Here is a 21,777-nt window from a genome sequence, read left to right as displayed (position 1 = left end):
GCAGAGGGCCCTGCCGCTATGTAGGATACTATACGATACTGTATTACACTGTATTACAGCAGAGGGCAGACACTGCACTATAGCAATGGACAGTGGTGGACACTACAGCACACTGCAGAATACTACACACTGTGTCAGACTATACCCCATAGGTTACTATAGTCCTGTATAGAGTCACAGTGAGTCACAGTGTGGTGCAGTCTGGTGCAGTGTGTCACAGTGTGTCACAGTGTGGTGCAGTATGAACACAATAGGCATTGAGGAGAATAAGGATTTGGATCATTAAGCAATACACAATACAGTACAATACACTAAACTGAAGAAAACACAAACACACTGAATGACTGACCTTCAGTCCTGCGGGGCCCTGGGGGCCACTGGGGCCAGGTGGACCCTGCAGGTACACAGAGACAACAACATGGGTGAGAATTGGGGAAGGAGACAGGAGACACTGACAGATAAGAACCAGACATGTTGATATGATACTACAAAATGTGTGTGTGTGTGTGTATCATAGGAGATCTATTTGAACAAAAGCACTCCTGAGTGTTGAATTCTCTCGCCTCGTAATCAAATCGAGTTGATCGTATTGACACAGTTGACACAGACTCTTGGCAGGATGACTGCATTATTACTCAGTGGTGGAAGTCGTGTGCTGCAGCTCTCAGTGATGACAGGAGAGACAATGGGGCCAGTCTGACTCAGAGGATAATCCACAAATCTAACACAGACACACACAGAAAACACACAGAAAACACACAGAAAACACACACACAGTCACTCAGTCAGATGGTCAATCACTCTGACACTCTCACTCACTAACTCACAGAGCCCCTAGCCTTCAGGGCAGCAATAAGACATAAGATATAACAGGCATCCACTGAGACACACCGAGAGACACAGAGCGCCACTGAGACACAGTCCTGTACTTACTGGAGGTCCACGAGTGCCAGGCTCTCCTGGAGTCCCCTGCAAACAATACAAACGGCTCAGTTTCTGCCCTGAAATCAACACACACACAGAAACACAGCAACACTGCAATCACACTGACACAGCACATATGGACACTGCACAAACATACAGTGACACACACTGACGCTGCACAAACACACCGATACACACTGCCGGTGCACACACTGATAAACACAGACTCTGCACAGCACTCGGAGTGTGTAGCTGAAGGCGGAGAGAGGCGGGGGGCAGAAAGAGCCTGCCGGGACAGGGGGCTGCGCAGACTGAGGCAGGCGGGACGACCCAAACGGGACAGGAGAATGAGAAAAGGACAAATGCAACACCAATACAACCCACTGCACTTCCCCTCATGGACAGCCCACAGCAGCACAACAGCAGCAAAGAGAACCTACCGGTCTGCCCAGGACTCCAGGGAACCCAGGCAAGCCCTGTGAGAGAGGGAGAGAGAGGGGGAGAGCGCAGCCACGGGGTTAGAGGGAGGGGGCAACGAGTTGGGGGTGGGAGACAGAATGGAGTAAGAGAGGAAAGGAGGGAGGGGAGGGGAGGGACAAGGTGCAGAAGCACAGCCAGCTAAACTACAGGGCGACTCATAAATAAATATATATATATAGCGCCTCGAGACACAGAACAGCCCACAGCTCGGCCTTGCACTTGCAGCCAGCCCCCAGGCTTTCCTAACCAGCCCTGCCCATGACAAGGCTCCCCAGCTCAGACATCAATTACTCACTGGGCGGCCCTGAGCCCCACTCTCGCCCGGACGGCCCTGGATCCAAGGGAACAAGAACTTAATATAGGACAAGGGGAAACACCAAACCTCCCTACTTCCCTCTCTCTCTCTCTCTCGTCCCTCTTCCTCCACCTCTCCTTTCTTTACGGTCTGTTGTGTCTTTTGAGTCTTCAGAACAGACGATGCTTCTGTTATGCTGCCCTGCGTCTGATCTGCTCACTCTTCCTGTTCACTGCCCGCCCCCACCTTCACCTTATACAATCTCTCCCTCCCTCTCTCTTTCTCTCGCTCCTCCTTCCCTCCCTCCACCTCTCTCTCTCTCCACACCCCACTGTATCTTCAGAAGGAGGCAAAACCCAGATGGGGAAACTCTTGATCTGAGACACGAGGGAACGCCACTAAGGGAGAGCGGGAGGTAAATGGACAAAACATACATTATTGATTGAAGAGAAAAAAGAGAAAAGAAAATGTGGATCCTGGGAAAATATTGTAATAGGGATGGAACCTTCAACAGAAAACAGAGAGCTTTAGAAAGACAAAGAATAAATAAAACATTTCTGCTCTGATAAATGATTTTAATTAATTAATGAAATCAACCATCAAGTCAATAAAATCCATAGTAAATTTCCACATAAACACACCCCCTGCAATAGTAGCCCCGCGCAGGCATTCTAACTCCACCCCTGTATTGCTGCCTAACATTCTAAAACCCCCCATTTAACCCCTAACTCCTCGAACCCCTTCATTCTATCCCCGCCCCCTTAAGTGCTTATTTACATGTTAGCCCCACCCACCTGTCTGTCTCTCCAATGTGCCCCCCCCCTCATTGTAAGAACAACCAATCACTGCCCCTGAACTTTGACCCCTGACCGACCCCCCAATCTCCTCACCGGCTTCCCTTCTTGACCAGGCTGCCCAGGCTCCCCTGGAGACCCCTGTAATCAAATAAGGACAACAGTAATAATAAACATACAAATGTTAAATCAATAAAAACAATTAACATTCAATTCTTATTGATTTAATTAAAATAACTGTCTGCTACTATATTTGCTGATTAATGTTTATAGGTCTAAAGAGCCAATCAGCAAAGTCCTAATTAATATTAATGATCCATACCATTAATGAGCTCACCAGGCTTAAACCTCACTGTACTTATTAATACTAATGAGTAGAAAGAGCCTGTTAATTAGCATTGAAGACACTACAGAGCCTGCCAACACTGTGCTCATTAATATTCATGAGTGTGTGTGTCTGTGAATCTATTGCCTGGGCCAGAGGTCAGACTCACCGAGAAGCCGTCCCGCCCCTTCTCTCCGGGATCGCCCCGGTCGCCCTTGTCCCCACGCGCCCCCTCGGCCCCCTGCAGGACAGAGACAGGTACTGTGTGAGAGGGGTCCGTGGGAAACAGATGGAGAGAAAGAGCAAGAGAGACAAGGGGAAGAGTGGAAGAAATGGACTGGGGGACAGGAGGACAGGTGGACAGGTGGACAGAGTGGGCAGGCTCTCTCACCTTGTCTCCTTTGGGTCCAGTTGGGCCTGCTGGTCCTGGCTCGCCCTGCAGAGAGAGGAGAGAGAGTGAGGAGAGGCAGGGCAGGGAGGTGGTGGTGGTGAGGGGGTTTGGGACACAGAAGTAAAAAATGTGTAAAAATCAGAAAGCCTTCCGTCTTGATCCCACACCGCTCACCTTCTGTCCAGCGATGCCAGGTGGCCCCCTCTGTCCCGGGAGACCCGCCAGTGAGCTGTCCACAGGGTCACCCTGAAACACACCACAGTGAGGACACACACAGGGACAGGACAGACACACCGACTATGGGGCAGCAGTCCAGTCCAGTCCAGTCCAGTCCAGTCCAGTCAGTGTCTCTGCAGCAGTCCAGTCCAGTCCAGTCCAGTCAGTAACTCTACTCAAGTTCAGTCCAGTCCAGTAAGTGACTCTGCACCAGTCCAGCCCAGTCCAGTCAGTGACTCTGCTCCAGTCCAGTTTGGTCCGGTCTATAGTCAAGCCCACAATCCCCTGGTCACAGATGAGTCATATGAACTCCTCCACACAAAGGCTCTTCTCTCTCTGCCCCCACTTGGTGAGCACTGATTGCCGCTCTGGGTGTTTATTAATAGAACAGGGTTTCCCTCGGGGTGTGAGTGGGCAGCAGCAGTGTCAGGGGTTCGAGAGTGTGCGGCCGCCTGGAGTCAGAATTTGCCCCCCCACACCTAAACCCCGCCAAGTCTGAAGAAACCCCTTCTGCAATGCCTCTGTAGGTGAAGCGTTGAGTTAGTTTGGGGGTCTCTTTCCCTGCATCTCTCCTGGTTGGACTGTTGTGGTGGGGTTCTTACCTTGGGTCCGGGGGGGCCAGGAGCACCAGGCTGTCCATCTTTACCCTGAAACAAAGACAGACAGACAGCAGTCAGAGCAGCTTCCACACTCACTCAGGGTGGACTGAAGCTCAGGTACAGTTACGGTTAATAATAATAATAATAATAATTAATGAGTGTAGGTGGTCAGAGTCTGTACTCACCGAGTCTCCCTTGTCACCTCTTACTCCGCGATCCCCCTGAAACACATAAACACTGTTACAGAGAGAGAGAGAGAGAAGAGAGAGAGACAGACAGACACACAGGCAGACAGACTGAGAGGCAGAACATTCTACCGAAGGGGTATGTAATTTGCATCAGAGGAAAATTTATGAAGTAACAGACCACATCAGTCAGTGTGTCAGTCAGGAAGTGTGTCAGTCAGTCAGTGTGAGTACAGATCCCGTCCCTCTCTCTGTCCCACCTTGTCTCCTGGTCGTCCTGCCTCTCCCAGCTCCCCCGCTCTGCCCGGTACCCCCGGGATGCCTGGCGTCCCAGACTCCCCTGGCTTTCCAGGGGGCCCCTCGGAACCACGCTCCACTGTTGCTCGCCCTGGGGGGCCCATAGGCCCGGCCGGACCTTCTGCCCCCTGATCCCCCTTCTGACCGCGCTCGCCCGGGAAGCCACGCACACCCTGAAACACACACACTGATCACACACTAAACACACCCTGAAACACACACACACACACACACTGTTCATACAGACGAACACTGATCACACACTAAACACACCATAAAACACACACTGTTCACACACACTGATCACACCCAGGTCCCAAACTGACACACACACAAATGATCAGACATTGATCTCACACACACGGATCACAAATACAAGCACACACACCACAAGAATCTTTAAAAGGACAGAATTAGTAACTAGTAATTAGTGGCTGGGACAGAGGGGACAACGTGTCTGACCTCTGATCCCTGGGGGCCCTGGTCCCCTTTGTCGCCCTTGTCCCCCTTCGCCCCTCTCTCGGTCTTGTCCCGCCCACGCCACTCCTGCAGCGCGCTCCTCAGGTCCACGATCTGGAACACAGGGCAATGCGTCATTGGCATCTCTACAACACAACGCAGTGCCACACAAAACAATACAACACAACACCACAAAAGACAACGCAACACAACGCCACAAAATACAACACAATGCAACACAGTGCAATGGCACACACACAACAAAATACAACATAAGCCCACACATACAACACAACACAATATAATGCAACATAAAGCTCAAAATACAAAACCAAGCCACACCACACAACACAACACAGAACAGAATACAGAAAATACAATACACAATACAACATAATATTAGAACCCAAAAGCACGTACTTCAATGTCAAAATCCAACAGGGACTTTTTGACGTCCTGGAAATTAAACAGGAAAGAAACATTAGGAAACAAACAAGAATAATCACACAAAAAACAAACCACTGTAGCTTAGAGAGGACCCTTAGCTGTCCTCCCAGAACACCAGAAAGGAATCTCGAGCCTCCTGGTCCGGTCCAGTCCGGACAGCCTGGCATTGCTGGCCCAGCGAGGGCTCAAAGTCACCGCGGAAAACCCTGGCAGGTTAATTGCTTAATTAAGTTCTGTTCTCACCACTGCTGTGCCCGGCCGACCTGGGGAGCCGTCCTCTCCTGGGTCTCCCTGCCAGTGACACAGAGTAGTGAGCAGCACATATTAACACACCACATGTATACAATCCACAAACACAACATAGTGAGTAAGACATATGAACACACAACTACACACCCACACTACACACACGACACTGTGGACAGCAGGACAGACACTCACCCTGTCTCCCTTGGACCCCGAGGCGCCCTTCTCGCCCTGAAACACACAGACGGCGGTCAGAGAGCCGGGACACCTGCACACTGCCCTGACCCTGAACACCCCTGCCTTGTTGACTCTCTCCCCCCATTTTCACAATGAAAACCATGACCTGACTAACATTATTATTATTTTAATTAATTACAACAACAACAACAACAACAACAACAACAACAACAACAACATTAACACAGGGGTGGAGCGCTGTCTTTGTGGAGCGTGATGTGAACGCTGTAGGAAGGCGCTGGGCGGTCTGGGACACACAGACTCCTGGCGTCTGATGTCACCTGTGTGACATTGTGTACTGCGCACAGCAAGCTGGGGGCTCTAGAGGGACACACTCAACACTCACTCTGACTCCAGCTGCTCCAGGGATACCGGGGACCCCCTGCAGAGAGAGAGAGCGGGAGAGAGGGGGAGGGAGAGGGGAGATAGAAGGATGAGAGAGGGGTAGAGGAAACAAAAAGAAGAGTGAGACTGAGACACACTCTACAAGACATATTGAACACACACAAACACACACGCACACCCTGAGGAAAGGGAGCTGCAACTACATCAAACTAGTACCCTGTGTGTGTGTCAGTGAGTATGTCAGTGTGTGTGTGTGTGTGTGTTTGTGTGTGTAGCCGGTGTGGTCGGGATTCAAACTGCGCACCACAGGCGTCCCTCCAAGCACTCGGCACCACAGAACTCCACCCAGTAGAGTGTTCAGCGCACTACACCAAAAGACCAGATCTCCCAATGCGGGAGGCTCAACACTGCAGGGATTTTTTAGGATTGTGTCACTTGCTTATTATTCTGAATGAGCCCCGGTACATGTCACAGTGTGTGTGTGTCACTGTGTGTGTGTGTGCCACTGTGTCAGTGTGTGTCAGTGTGTGAGGGGGTGGGGGGTATTTTGGGGAGTCCCTTACCGGAGTCCCAGGGGGGCCTTGTGGTCCTGGTATAGCCACTGGCTCCACTCCTTTCATATAAACCACCTGAGAGAGAGAGAGAGAGAGGACGGATGGAGTCTCACACAGAGAGAAGACAGCTAGACAGAGAGATAGGGTCCAATGGACTACACAGCTGAGGAATACCAAGACACACACACCAAGACCGAGAGTGAGAACACACAATGAGCAACACCCAGCACAACAACACGATGGACAGCGGAGACAGACGTACAGGGGGCATTACCTGACCAGGGGGTCCAGGGTTCCCAGCAACACCAGGGAGACCAGGGGGACCCGTTGGCCCTGCAGGCCCTGACTCTCCTCTCTCCCCCTTTACCCCATCACGACCCTGAAAAAAAACACACACACACGCATACACGCACACACACACATGCACACCTTAAATCAAATTGGATTCTATGATAACAACTGAAAGAGAAAAGAGGGGGGTGAATAAGAGCCTTACAGGTGTGCTGGTTAACACCTGTTTCTACTAATGAGGAGATAAATACACACTAAATAAAGGTCACATTCATCTTGCAGAGTGCTAATTAACACAATTAAATGATGGATTTGGTTGTTTTTGCCTATTAACATGACATTGTGTTCTCGGCAAGAGGGATATACTGGGCAGAGACAAACAGAGAGCAAGACAGATGGAGAAAGGGTTGCAGAAAAAGACAGAGAGAGAGAGAGAGAGAGAGAGAGTCTGAAATGCATGACTATTGTTCCTCATCACCCTGTTCCTGAGCGCTGCAGCTGTGTGTCAAAGCTTTGGCAACAGTTATGTCACTCAGTGCTTTTTTTATTGAATCAAGAGAGGGACACAAGAAGACAGAGAGAGGGTGAGGGACACAGGAGGACAGAGAGAGGGAGACAGGGACAGAGAGTGAGGGAGACAGTGGGACAGAGAGAGAGTGCGGGAGATAGGGACAGAGACAGAGAGTGAGGGAGACAGGATTACAGAGTGAGGGAGACAGGGGGACAGAGAGAGAGTGAGGGACAGAGAAGGACAGAGTGAGGGAGACAGGGGGATAGAGAGTGAGGGAGACGGGGACAGAGAGAGAGTGAGGGACACAGGATTACAGAGTGAGGGAGACAGGGGGACAGAGAGTAAGGGAGACCACGGGACAGAGTGATTGAGACAGGGGGACAGAGTGAGGGAGACAGGGGGACAGAGACAGAGAGTGAGAGTGAGTGAGAACTTTGGCAACACCCAGAGAACCGTTGCCATGAAGGTAAAGAAGGCTACTCACGTCCCGCCCTGCACTTCCCTGCTCGCCCTTGTCGCCCTGCAAGCAGAGAGGAGGCGCGTCATCGCTGCTCAGACACTGCAACGCGCACTGGGACGCGCACTGCGCCGCACACCGCACCGAGGCTTGCCCGCTGCACTGCACGGCCACCTGGGCGTCACCTGGCACGACGCACAGTGCGCACAGCACGCACAGGCACACCTGTCTCACGCACGGCATTCCTGGCGCTTACACCACGATTACAGTCAGACAAAGTACGCAGCTTCGACGTCATGCAGTGCGTCCCCAACACCACGGCCCAGCCCTTTAATGCAGCACCAACCCCGGGCCGACCGTTCACTGCGAGAGCCAAATAAACCACACACCCTGAGTTCACTTTTATAAGAACAGTGCTGTTAAAGACAAAGCTAACAGTGTGTTTGTTTGACTCCACAGCAGTACTCAGGACTGCACAGTGTCGAGTTGTTGGACAGGCTACAAAGTAAGCAGTCGCGGAATTTCCCTGGAAGGACAATTCATGGATTCCAGATCTTTTTTCCTCATCTTAACTCAATACACAGCAACCTTGTGTGACTCAGTAATTCCCCGTCTTTAGGGATCAGGAGCAGCTTTTGCAATCTTACCATTGCATTTTAACAGCAATACTGTGCTGGCCAATCAGACTGGCGTGTCCTGCCAGGGACAATATTAATGCCAACCTGTTACCCGAGAGTGTTTTGGAATTCCCTCCCCGCCCACGTCCCACCAGAGACACACACCCGTGATGACGCAAGGGTGAGCGTGGTGATTTATTAGCCTTGTACCATCGCAGAATAAATGGCTCTGTAGTTATTTGTACCCTTCTCTTGCAGGATCACTTTAATAATAATAATAATAATAATAATAATAATAATAATAATAATAATGTGTAATGTGGTGCATCATGGTTGAATTGTAAAAACATGGTAAAGTAAAATGCTATTTTACCTGTTATCATCCACAATTATTGATTTATAACTACTATTAGTACTAATACTACTATTCATCATCATAATAGTAATAATAATAGTATTCATAATCATATTAATAACAATTATAATATTAATAATAATTTCTTAGCAGATGTCCTTGCCTATAAGCTAAAAACAAGAAAAATTCCCATGCTATGTAAATACAGGGAGCACAGGGCTGTGAATTGGGGTGACAGTTATCCGGGCAGCGCAGCAACCCCTCGCCAGTGGACTGACCTTCCTGCCGTCCTCCCCTGGCGTGCCGTCCTCGCCCTGCACACAGAGATACACGCGTGTTACACAGGACATGGCTGTGGTGCTACATATGTTACACACAAACACTCACTCACACGCACACATACAGGCAGGCACACACAGCCTCTCCCCTGAGCACACAACTACAGCGGTGGCCACTCCTGATCAGAGATATGTGATCCAGTGGGATATTTAGGTCCAGTTGATTAGGTCTCCAGCTCTATTTATAATCTCACAGGAACCAGAGCAGTGGATGCTTGCATTAGCCTTTACAGTAAAGTGTAATGACACTGATGTCCCAGAGCCGCTATCCCCCCCCACACAGAGCGCTGTGTCCTGCCGCTCACACAGGAGACTCCTGGAGGCTGAGAGGTCAGAGGTCAGAGGTGAAAGGGTCAGTGTGGAGGTACTCACATTGCGCCCAGGAATTGCAGGTTTGCCGTCCTCCCCTTGTTTGCCCTGGGGGGGAGGAAACATCAAAAATACAATACGTCAAAATACAATTAAGCCTGAGTGCGGCGATGCGTCCGGTCAGAGGAAGCATGTCAGCGAGGTCTCCTCGGGTCAGTGTGGGAAGCTAGGGGCTCCTGAGAGAACCATCGGGGGGAGATCTGTCCGGATAGGAACGCGCACACTGGACTCTGTGGGCAGGTGGGGGGGCCCCAGGTACAGGTGAGGGCAGGTGTGCCACCCCTGGGGGAGGGGCACCTAGAGTGAGGCCAGCTGAGGCCACATTAACTGAGAAGGCAGAGGGAGAGGTGAGGGGGTCCGCAGGACACAGGTGAACCGCTCAGGTGTTGAAACTGTGGGTTCAGACGTGTTAACGTGAGCCTGGGGTGCAGGGGTGCACAGGTGAGGGGCGGAGACTCAGGTGTACTCACAGGTAAGCCCTGAGGTCCGGGGGGGCCGACTGGACCATTGAGGCCCTGCTCTCCTCTCAGCCCCGGGAGCCCCTGGACGAGCGACAGCAGGGAAGGGGTTAACACAGACAGACAGGTAACACTGACGGCTCAGGGCATGACGGGGTTAACTCCGCAATACTGAGGTCAGAACAACAGCGACAATAACGATCAGAATCACAATCATAAATCACAATCAGGCTTTCTCCAATACTTGCCACCAGGAGGCGCTGTTTATGGTACTAATAGAATGACAATTACACTATTCCTACGACTAATATACTAATACTACCACACTATATGTCTACTCATACTACTGCTGCTACTACCACTACTAATAATACTACCCCTACACTACTATCGCACTACACTGCTACTCCTATCACTCTACACGACTAATCCTACTAACAACAGTGACAGGGAGGGAGATAAGAGGGTCACTCACGTCACGGCCGGGGTCCCCAGGCTTCCCAGGATCCCCCTGGGGAGACAGATGCCAGTCAGCACAGCTCCCTCACTTCTTCACTCTCCCACACACTCCCACACTCAGATAAACACACAACTCACACACTGTCACTGTCACACTCTCAGAAAACACACAACGCCCCCCCGGCCAGCCCTGGTACTGACCCTGAGGCCAGGGACTCCAGGAGGGCCCGGTTTACCATCCAGCCCGTTGCGTCCGTCCAGCCCCGCCGGCCCCCGGTCGCCCTGCAGGACAACAGCACAGTGAGAGACGCACACCTTTCACACGCGATACCTGAACACCCCTCTCAAGGGGGCTATCTGACACCCGACCATGTTACCTGCTTGGCCGGTTGAAACCCCCCGCCTGCTGGTGATGTCCCGTGCCCGCCCTACTGCGCTTCATCCCACTGGGAATCTGCAGTGTCAGGGAACAGGATCCGGTGGAATGAAGGACAGCAGGACGGGCCAATCAGCTGCCAGACAGAGAGAGAAAAGAACAAAAACAAACACGGACAGACAGACTGAGGGACATAGAGACAGACAGACACACAGACAGGCCAAAGGACATGGAGAGACAGGGAGACAGAAGGACATGGAGAGACAGGGAGACAGACAAACTCTCTATGCAGTTGGGAGGTAGTTTCTGCACAGTAGGTTTGAGTTAAAAAAAGCTAAGTCTTCACAGATGTGTTTAAAATAAATGAACCAAAACAGCAACAGCAGGCAGAGGGCTGAGGCACCACACAGACAACCAGAACGGAGCGGATGGAGATGTTTACAAATGTGAGTGTAATCCATTATTATTTCCTAGCAGCGACTCTGTCCCTGATTAACAAACAATATACAGATTAAAAATAAACGCCACACATTGAAGGGTTTAACTGTGTTGTTTACACAATACACCATGTAAACAGTATTCTATTGCGATTACTATACTATCCACAGTTAAGTGCCCAGTCCACAGTACGCGATGAGAGACACGCCATTAGTCTTGCCATTAGCAGTGAGAGAGAGACATCTGGTGGAACATAGTAGAACTGCAGGCGAGTTGAGCCCTGACTTCAACACTTCTTAATGATAATAAAAACTAAATATTAATAATAATAATTAAAATAATACCTTACCTTCTCACCTGCACTGCCTCTGTCCCCTGCATCTCCCTGTAATGTAGATGGACAGACAGACAAACACAGATATTTAAACATTAATTTTGAAAAGTTGGATCGATACAATAAAATGATATGTTAAGAATACAGATGGTTGGACGGCGAGTGGACCAGTCAGCTGGATGCTGGGGTCTCACCCTGGGCCCGGGCAGTCCTCTCAGCCCCTCGGCTCCCTGCAGAGACAAACACAGCTCAGCTAGAGAGACGCTTAAAGAGAGACTTGCAGAGGTGTGCTGAGAGGGACAGAGAGAGAGGGACAGAGAGAGAGGGACAGAGAGAGAGGGACAGAGAGAGAGGGACACAGACCCAAATTGGTGAGATTCAGAGAGAGAGAGAAAGGGAGGAACCGAATAGGAGGGGGAGACAAATAATGTAGACAACAACAGAGGAAGAGGAAAGAAGTGAGAGAGGCAAAAAGAGAGAGAGAGAGACGGGAGGAACAGAGGCGTCCACTCACTCGTTCCCCGGACACTCCAGGGGGGCCACTCTCTCCCTTCTGACCTTTGGCCCCGTGCTCCCCAGGGTCACCGGGATCACCCTGGAAGTAACACATTTAAAAAATATATATATTATAAAAGAACAACAATCAGAGAAGACAGGAAGTGACATCAAATTAGGCGGTTGTATAAATTCTGTGAATTTCCCACTCGTTCAAGTAAAATCAATCAACACTACATACACACGCACAAACGTGTCCGTACCTTTTCACCCCGATCACCTTTGAGCTCTTTCTCCAGGTCAATCTGCAGGAGAGAAGGAGACAGAGAAAAGAGGAGAGAGTGGGAGGGAGAAATAGTGAAAGAAATAGAAGGAAGAGAGAAAGAGAGAGAAGTCAATGCCAGGCAGTTTAAATACAGACTTAATACAGACTCCCCTACAGACAGACAGTGACTGTGTGTGTGAGTGAGTGTGTGTGGGGGGGTAATAACTCATACAAATACACGGCGATATTAAACTGGGGGGGCTCACCACTCTTCCGGGGGGGCCGGGGGGGCCCTGCGTGCCCTGCATAGAGAGAAACACAGGAAAGAGTCAAATCAGCATCGAAGCAACCAAAACAGCAACGATACTCACAACAGCAACAACAACACGGACAACAACGACACAACACTGACTGCCAGTGTAACTGCGGCTCTTACCCGGTCCCCCTTGTCTCCGCGTGGCCCTGCGGGTCCGGGAGTGCCCTGTGGACGGACAGAGAGGCGGTCAGAGAGACATGGACAGGGTGTCAGGGTGTCAGAGCGTCAGTGTCAGGGTGTCAGAATGTCAGTGTCACAGTGTGTCAGTGTCAGTGTCAGAGTGTCAGTGTGTGTGTTTGTGAGTGAGTGTCAGTGCATGTGAGTGTGTCAGAGTGTCAGTGTGTGAGTGTGTCAGAGTCAGGGTGTCTCACGTTGCGCCCGTCCTCCCCCGGGCTGCCTGTCTCGCCCTTCTCTCCTGTTCGCCCCGGCTGACCTGCCAGCCCCTGTAACAACAACAACCAATCACAACACACCCAGGGACCACTGCCGACCAATCAGAGAGCAGCACAACCACTGGGAGACAGAACTCACATTTAAACCCAGCCTAGAGAGACAGACAGACAGATAGGAATAGTCATACACACACACAGGTCGATTTACAGATGAACAGATTGACAGACAAAACAGACAGACAGGCAGGAATAAAATGCACACAGGTCCTTGGAGTGAAAGGCTGTAGGAGTTTGGTTGGTCAGTGCTGGACAGTAACAGTCAGTACGGGTCAGTTCTGGCCAGCGCTCCAGCTCCCTGCGGCCCATACTCACTCGCAGACCCCTCTCGCCTGACTTCCCTGGCAGACCAGACTCCCCCTGAAAACACAAACATCTCTACTCAGCCCAGGGCGACGGCTCAGTGCGGTATACTGTACAGTACAGTGCAGTCCAGTGTAGTATAGTTCAAGATTACTACAGTATCGTACAATATAGTATAGCACAGTACAGTACAGTTGAATGAAATGTAGGTGTCTAACTAACTGCCGAGGAGCAGGACTCACCGGAGTGCCCTCGTCCCCTTTGTCTCCTTTCTCCCCCTGAAACAGAGACACAAGTCAATGGAAAGACAGAGACACAGAGACTCAGACTGGAGAGACACAGAGAGACAGAGTCACAGAGACTCAGACTGGAGAGAGACAGAGGGACAGAGACTGGAGAGAGACAGAGACACAGAGACTCAGAAAGAGACTAGACACACAGACACACACAGCTATTAAATGCATAAAGATTTGAATGGAGTTATTTCTTGATTCAGGGCTGAAGTCGTGAAGTGCCGCAATGCAGTCTGTTATTCCTGCAGGGGACAGCAGGGGGCGGCACAGCATCTCTCACCTCCTTCCCTCTCAGCCCGATCTGCCCAGGGGAGCCAGCCCTCCCCGGCTCCCCCCTCTCTCCTGCATCTCCAGGGTCCCCCTGCAAAATACAGCAGTGCTGAGACACTGGGGCACGGAGACACTAAACACACGTGGACACTGTACTCTTAGACACACCAAGACACGCTTAGACATGTCCAGACACGCACAGAGATGCTGAGACACACTGAGACACGCCGAGACAAGCTGAGACATGCCTAGACGCACAGAGATGCACAGAGACGCTGAGACACTGGGGCACGTTGATACTAAACACACTTGGGCACACTGTACACTGAGACACGCTGAGACACGCCGAGTCATGCACAGACATGCCGAGACACAGCATTTACCCAAACTCTATCACTGCCTTACCTTGACTCCAGGCTTCCCAGTCAGGCCGATGTTACCCTGTACAGAGAGACAGAGAGACAGTACACGTCACTGCACACGTCACAGTATTTACTGCCGTGCACACAGGGGACAGAGGCAGTAGGCGTAGGGCCTGTTCGTTTCGTTTTTAGTCCAAACGAGAGCTGTGCCCGTATTCATAAAGCGTCTGAGATGATAAATTGGTCTTAAGTGCCTGAAATATCAGTCACATCAATTTGGTCCTACTTTTACTCTTAGGAGTAAAAGCTATTTGTAAAGATTCTTTAGAATTAAAAGCACTCCAAACTCAGACAATGAGGACAATGCGTCACAGTGAGACGTATTCTAACCTGAACTGTCGTGAAAATATGCTAAAAGGATTGGATCCCACTCCCAGATGAAAGTAGTTGTCAGAGATTTTACGATTAACTTCCACCTACTCTGAGCGAGGAGTAATTTTACTCCTAAACTACTTTTAGTGTGATTCCTAGGAGTAATTCTGAGATGTTTTATGCAGCCGGCCCTGATCTCCCCTCCTCCAGCGCACTCCCCCAGGACACTCACCCGCTCCCCCTGTTCTCCTTTGGGTCCTGGCTGCCCTGGGACACCATATCCAGGAGAGCCCTGAGATCACAGAGAGAGAATCAGTACTGACCCTGAAACTCACAACCACACAGGCACACTCTCGCACAATCTTTGTCAACTACTCGATGAATGAATGAATGAATGAATAAATGAATGTACAAATGAATTAATTAATAAATCAATAAATCATCAATCAATGCGTCACACTGCACTGCTGAGCAAGAAAACCTGAACTGATTAAGCACGCACTGGTCCCATCCATTCGTTCAGATTGACAAACAAACAAACAAACAGACACATAAATGGATACATACACACATACTAGGGCTCTCAGCGTTAATGCATGCTATTAATTTAAAACGTTTCCCTGCTTTGAGCATTCTGCGCCCCCGTAGTTGAGCCACAGATGGGATCGTTATGTGAAGAAATGTCTGTTTCCATTTTAAAACACTGTGATGGCTACGGATGTGCAGTGCCGGTCAGGGCGCTGTACGGCAGCAGTAATTATATTAATACGGAAGGGCAGCATTATCTTCTGACAGGTTTAACAGACTCAGTGAGAAGAAACAGGGGACCTGCAGTCCTGTGGGTTTAGCCCCTATACTGAGCCTTTAAAAGTCTATATAATGGAGATTTTCCTGGAACTTTATTTACTGCATTTCCAGGGAACCTTTTTCAGTACATTTATAATGAAGAAGCAGAAAACTCTTGAGACGTTTAGACATGCAGTTAAATATGCTATTAATCATGATTAATTTGTGAAATGTTGAGATTATGAAATTACTCGTTTGACAGCCCTAATACATGAATGTACTGTACTGTTATTGGAGGCAGTGTGGCCTGCAGTGCCTGGGGGTGACACTAGGGGGCAGTGCAGTAACTGCAGCAGCACTCTGTACCTCTCAGGTACCAACTCACTTTTTCACCTTTCTCTGCTGGGTCTCCTTTCACACCCTTGGGCCCCTCTGGACCCTGAGGCCCCCGGTCCCCCTGAGAGAGGGAGAGAGAGGGAAAGAGAGAGAGAGAGAGCAAAAGGGGGAGGGATAGGAAGAGGGAGAGAGAAGGAAATAATCCTCAATTTACTCAGCGGCTGATAATCGTAAAATAATGACAACCTTAATAATAATAAAAAAAGACATCTAAACAACTCTGACTGAAAACCCAGAGGCAGTACCCTGTCCCCTTTCGGCCCAGGAGGTCCAGGAATCTGCAAATTAGAAAACGAAAATGAACGCATGAGTGAGGCCAGATAAACAACTGGAGAAATTAATTAAATTGATGAAATAATTAATTGTCTGTCTGTCTCAAGGAAATCAAGCGTCAAACTCACAGTTCTCCCAGGCTCCCCTCGAGCTCCTTCGCTTCCCTGGGGAGAGAGAGAGAGAGTGAGAGAGAGGCAGGCATCAATTACAGCTACAAACAGAGGGCGCTGTTCTCCCAACCAAATTGCACATCCACACAACACTACAGCACAGCTTTACTCAACACAACAAAATACAGCACTGCACACAGAGAGAGAGAGGGTGGGGAGAGGGACAGAGAGAGAGAGAGAGAGAGAGAGAGAGAGAGAGAGGGTAATGGACCCTGATAGGTAATCAGTCAAGACAGAGAGACAGACAAAGACAAAACCACAAACTACTGATACTGATATTCCCTCTTAACACTCCCTCCCCGCAACACAATCCTTACCTTCTCCCCCGGCGGGCCAGTGGACCCCGGCAAACCCTGGACAAAACACAGAGCACAGAGTTACAGCACCGGCAAGCAACAGAGTCACAGAGATACAGCACAGAGTACAGAGTCATAACACAGTGTCACAAAGTCACAGAGTAACAACACAGTCACAACACAGAGCCACAGAGATAGAGTCACAGAGTCACAACACAGAGTCACAACACAGAGCCAGAGTCACAGTCACAACACAGTCACAACACAGAGCCACAGAGATAGAGTACAGAGTCACAACACAGAGCCATAGAGTCACAACACAGAGTCACAACACAGAGCCACAACACAGAGCCAGAGTCACAGTCACAACACAGAGCCACAGAGATAGAGTACAGAGTCATAACACAGTGGCACAGCACAGAGTCACAACACAGAGTCACAACACAGAGCCAGAGTCACAACACAGAATCACAGAGTCACAACACAGAGTCACAGAGTCACAGTCACAACACAGAGTCACAACACAGAGTCACAACACAGAGTCACAGTCACAACACAGTCACAACACAGAGTCACAACACAGAGTCACAGTCACAACACAGTCACAACACAGAGTCACAACACAGAGTCACAGAGTCACAGTCACAACACAGAGCCATAGAGTCACAACACAGAGTCACAACACAGAGCCACAGAGATAGAGTACAGAGTCATAACACAGTGGCAGAGAGTCACAACACAGAGTCACAGAGTCACAACACAGAGCCATAGAGTCACAACACAGAGTCACAACACAGAGCCAGAGTCACAGTCACAACACAGAGTCACAACACAGAGCCATAGAGTCACAACACAGAGTCACAGAGTCACAACACAGAGTCACAGAGTCACAGTCACAACACAGAGTCACAACACAGAGCCAGAGTCACAGTCACAACACAGAGTCACAGTCACAACACAGAGTCACAGAGTCACAACACAGAGCCATAGAGTCACAACACAGAGTCACAACACAGAGCCAGAGTCACAGTCACAACACAGAGTCACAGAGTCACAACACAGAGCCATAGAGTCACAACACAGAGTCACAACACAGAGCCAGAGTCACAGTCACAACACAGAGCCACAGAGATAGAGTACAGAGTCATAACACAGTGGCACAGAGTCACAACACAGAGTCACAACACAGAGCCACAGAGATAGAGTACAGAGTCATAACACAGTGGCAGAGAGTCACAACACAGAGTCACAGAGTCACAACACAGAGTCACAGTCACAACACAGTAACAACACAGAGTCAAAACACAGAGTCACAACACAGAGCCACAGAGATAGAGTACAGAGTCATAACACAGTGGCACAGAGTCACAACACAGAGTCACAACACAGAGCCAGAGTCACAGTCACAGAGTCACAACACAGAGCCACAGAGATAGAGTACAGAGTCATAACACAGTGGCACAGAGTCACAACACAGTCACAGAGTCAAAACACAGAGCCATAGAGTCACAACACAGAGCCACAGAGATAGAGTACAGAGTCATAACACAGTGGCACAGCACAGAGTCACAACACAGAGTCACAGAGTCACAACACAGAGCCATAGAGTCACAACACAGAGTCACAACACAGTCACAACACAGAGCCACAGAGATAGAGTACAGAGTCATAACACAGTGGCACAGAGTCACAACACAGAGTCACAACACAGAGCCAGAGTCACAGTCACAGAGTCACAACACAGAGCCACAGAGATAGAGTACAGAGTCATAACACAGTGGCACAGAGTCACAACACAGTCACAGAGTCAAAACACAGAGCCATAGAGTCACAACACAGAGCCACAGAGATAGAGTACAGAGTCATAACACAGTGGCACAGCACAGAGTCACAACACAGAGTCACAGAGTCACAACACAGAGCCATAGAGTCACAACACAGAGTCACAACACAGTCACAACACAGAGCCACAGAGATAGAGTACAGAGTCATAACACAGTGTCACAGCACAGAGTCACAACACAGAGCCATAGAGTCACAACACAGAGTCACAACACAGAGCCAGAGTCACAGTCACAACACAGTCACAGAGTCACAACACAGAGCCATAGAGTCACAACACAGAGTCACAGAGTCACAACACAGAGTCACAGAGTCACAGTCACAACACAGTCACAACACAGAGTCACAACACAGAGTCACAGTCACAACACAGAGCACATAGTGTCTTGTGTTGACCGCCAATATAATAATGATATTACTACAACTACCAGCACCGATACTCACTCCGAGTCCTGGGGGTCCGGCTGCGCCTGCCTTTCCCGACTCCCCCTGAAAGAAACCACCGTCTGGTCAGGGGCAGGTACTGCAGCCGCTCACCCTGTCACTTCACACACACACACACATACACACACACACAGCCCCCTGCAGGGCTGCACACACCATGAGGAAAGGGCTCTCACCAGTGTCCTTCAGTTCTGCGCACGTCTGGATTTCAGGGCACCCTGAGCTCTTAATTGATTAATTAAGTCGAATACATTTTTTTAACCTAACAAGTTAAAGCGCCGCCCCGGGTCTCATGCAGGCGAGACTTGTGTGACTGAATCGATCTGGAGAGCTCTGTCTGCTGCACACACTGACAGACAGAATGCAGGACCAGGACAACCAACACAGCACACTAGCGCTCTAACGCACTGTGGCACTGCCAATATTAACACTTGATGAGCTGTCTGGTTTATCGTCAGTTTGTTGTCAGTTACTGGACTGAGCCATTGAGGTTCCTACCTTCTCTCCTGCAGGTCCAGGTAGGCCTCTCTCGCCCTGCAACATCGCACGCACACACACACAGAAAAATAAAACAGTTATTGTTTTGGGTGCAATCAAAATACACAAATGAATACTTAATTGTAACGAAGAAAGTGCATGCTGCTCCACTAACAACAACCACAACACTGTGGGGGGACTGGGGGACTCACCCGGCCACCTTGTTCTCCTGGCTCGCCTGCCTGCCCCCTCTCACCCTGGAGAGAGGGAGGGAGAGAGGGAGAGAGGGAGAGAGAAACACTGAGTTTGGGACAAGCAATACACAAACATCCCTGCAAACACACACCATCACTAAAAACACACCCATCCCTATAACTGATCAACATGCCGACAAACTGACACACCAGGACTCAGTTACACAACACCCTGCACACACACACACACACACACACACACCAGAACACGGCTACACAACCCCCTGTGTACCCCCACTATATTATGGGAACCAATGCCCCATGATATAGTAGCTCACCTTTGAGCCACTCTCTCCTGGAGGTCCCCTGGGGCCCTGAGACACAGAGCACAACGTCAACATGGGACACACACACAAACATGGTAAAAACATGGTAAACAGACAAACTTCATGTTATGATTCTCCTAGAACATCGCTTGTGCTTTGTACGGATATGATCGATAATTAGCGATTGATAATCTAAAAAATCCCATTGACAACAATGTCTCGTACCCGGTCTCCTGGCTCCCCTGCACGTCCTGTTGGGCCGGGAAACCCCTCTCCTGTCTCTCCCTGTGACAGACAGACAGACAGAGAGTGTTACTGACCTGCTGAGAACAGGCGCAGGGTGCTCAGCCAAGGCGATCTCAGCATGACTGACCCTGGGCAGCTCGTTAGCAGAGAGAGCTCGTTAGTGTACCTTGTCTCCTCTTGCTCCGGGCTCTCCAGAGGGGCCACGGGGTCCTGAGCTGCCTGTGGGTCCGGGGGGGCCCTGGGAACAACACAGCCCCCAGCACACAGCACAGGGCACAGGGGCACAGGTCAGCAAGTGGACAGTGTGTGAGTGGACAGTGTGTCAATACAGTGAGTGAGTGGACAGTGAGTGAGTAGACAGTTTGTCTGTACAATGTTTGAGTGGACAGTGTGTGAGTGGACAGTGTGTGAGTGGACAGTGTGTCAGTACAATGTTTGAGTGGACAGTGTGTTAGAGGTCAATACTCACAGGCGGTCCTCTCTCTCCCTTCACTGCTACTCCACTCCCCACACCTGGGGGGCCCTGTCACACAGAGAGATATGTTCAACACACTTACTACACACAGAGACACATACAGTGACACACACTCGCTACACACAGAGACACACACAGTCACATACACTCACTTCACACAGAGACACACACTCACTACACACATACAGGGACATGGATGCACTCACCCGCTCTCCCGTTTCCCCCTTGTCTCCCTGCAGAGAGGAGACAGAGATTAATTGGACAGGAAAGGCGCTACATTGGGCAGCTCAGCTGTGCAGGATGTCCTCGGAGCTCGAAGCCCTGCTGGCTCAGGGCAGTAGAATCCTGCAAGTCGCCGGGGATGAGAGCGGGAGAGAATTTCTGAGGAGTTTTCTCTGCATTTTCCCCAAACTTTTCGAAGGGTTTTCTACGGATCGTCCAACAGTATTCCAGGCAGTTCCCCGGGCGTGGGGGTCCCCTGCCGGCCCCTCTCTCAGCGGCTGTGTGTCTGGGGGCCACGGGTGACAACCAGGTGTGGGCTGCTCTGACACAGCAAGACTCCCTGTCCCTCTCGCTCTCATACACCTTGTCTCCAGTCTCTGTAAGTCTTGTTCAGGCTTTTTTCCATTTGTATGTTTTTCTTCCATTACACCCCCTCAATCCCCCCCTCAGTCTTTCCTCTCCTCCCTTTCAACACAGACCTTGGTTACCAGGGAGACAGGCGAAATGTCCACAAAGGGAGAGAACGAGAGAAGAAAGGAGAGGAGCGGAGAGCAGGGGGATGGAGGGGGGCGAGCGGAGAGAGAGACGGTCAAGGACGGAGGAGAGAGAGAGAGCGAGAGCTAGAGACTAATGATGCAATTCACCTGGCGAGGGATTATTAACCAGCAAAACACACAACAAACAAATCACAAATCACAAAACACAAAA

General features: G+C 50.1%; 1 protein-coding gene across 1 annotated transcript in view; it reads right to left on the bottom strand.

Annotated features, from left to right (window-relative positions):
* Positions 1-21,777, bottom strand: part of col7a1 (collagen, type VII, alpha 1) — a 71,646-nt gene that overhangs the window by 24,288 nt on the left and 25,581 nt on the right. Inside the window, exons 45-91 of the mRNA XM_066699554.1 lie at positions 21,054-21,080; positions 20,842-20,895; positions 20,539-20,610; positions 20,352-20,411; positions 20,139-20,174; positions 19,819-19,863; positions 19,628-19,663; positions 19,130-19,174; positions 16,865-16,900; positions 16,506-16,541; positions 16,350-16,382; positions 16,094-16,165; positions 15,155-15,214; positions 14,594-14,629; positions 14,199-14,279; positions 13,868-13,903; positions 13,638-13,682; positions 13,245-13,316; positions 12,994-13,038; positions 12,824-12,859; positions 12,556-12,597; positions 12,312-12,392; positions 11,992-12,027; positions 11,813-11,848; positions 10,851-10,931; positions 10,666-10,701; positions 10,203-10,274; positions 9,736-9,780; positions 9,304-9,339; positions 8,081-8,116; positions 7,069-7,173; positions 6,804-6,869; positions 6,242-6,277; positions 5,854-5,889; positions 5,656-5,703; positions 5,386-5,421; positions 4,969-5,079; positions 4,470-4,679; positions 4,210-4,245; positions 4,028-4,072; positions 3,384-3,455; positions 3,210-3,254; positions 2,988-3,059; positions 2,590-2,634; positions 1,700-1,900; positions 934-969; positions 350-394 (exon numbers count right to left, since the gene is read on the bottom strand). Coding sequence (XP_066555651.1) covers positions 350-394; positions 934-969; positions 1,700-1,900; positions 2,590-2,634; positions 2,988-3,059; positions 3,210-3,254; positions 3,384-3,455; positions 4,028-4,072; positions 4,210-4,245; positions 4,470-4,679; positions 4,969-5,079; positions 5,386-5,421; positions 5,656-5,703; positions 5,854-5,889; positions 6,242-6,277; positions 6,804-6,869; positions 7,069-7,173; positions 8,081-8,116; positions 9,304-9,339; positions 9,736-9,780; positions 10,203-10,274; positions 10,666-10,701; positions 10,851-10,931; positions 11,813-11,848; positions 11,992-12,027; positions 12,312-12,392; positions 12,556-12,597; positions 12,824-12,859; positions 12,994-13,038; positions 13,245-13,316; positions 13,638-13,682; positions 13,868-13,903; positions 14,199-14,279; positions 14,594-14,629; positions 15,155-15,214; positions 16,094-16,165; positions 16,350-16,382; positions 16,506-16,541; positions 16,865-16,900; positions 19,130-19,174; positions 19,628-19,663; positions 19,819-19,863; positions 20,139-20,174; positions 20,352-20,411; positions 20,539-20,610; positions 20,842-20,895; positions 21,054-21,080 — 2,709 coding nt within the window. The remainder of the gene's footprint in view (positions 1-349; positions 395-933; positions 970-1,699; positions 1,901-2,589; positions 2,635-2,987; positions 3,060-3,209; positions 3,255-3,383; positions 3,456-4,027; positions 4,073-4,209; positions 4,246-4,469; positions 4,680-4,968; positions 5,080-5,385; positions 5,422-5,655; positions 5,704-5,853; positions 5,890-6,241; positions 6,278-6,803; positions 6,870-7,068; positions 7,174-8,080; positions 8,117-9,303; positions 9,340-9,735; positions 9,781-10,202; positions 10,275-10,665; positions 10,702-10,850; positions 10,932-11,812; positions 11,849-11,991; positions 12,028-12,311; positions 12,393-12,555; positions 12,598-12,823; positions 12,860-12,993; positions 13,039-13,244; positions 13,317-13,637; positions 13,683-13,867; positions 13,904-14,198; positions 14,280-14,593; positions 14,630-15,154; positions 15,215-16,093; positions 16,166-16,349; positions 16,383-16,505; positions 16,542-16,864; positions 16,901-19,129; positions 19,175-19,627; positions 19,664-19,818; positions 19,864-20,138; positions 20,175-20,351; positions 20,412-20,538; positions 20,611-20,841; positions 20,896-21,053; positions 21,081-21,777) is intronic.

This window comes from Amia ocellicauda, chromosome 3, assembly GCF_036373705.1.
Source record: "Amia ocellicauda isolate fAmiCal2 chromosome 3, fAmiCal2.hap1, whole genome shotgun sequence".
NCBI classification, from domain to species: Eukaryota; Metazoa; Chordata; class Actinopteri; order Amiiformes; family Amiidae; genus Amia; species Amia ocellicauda.
This window is presented reverse-complemented; position numbering and strand designations above follow the sequence as displayed.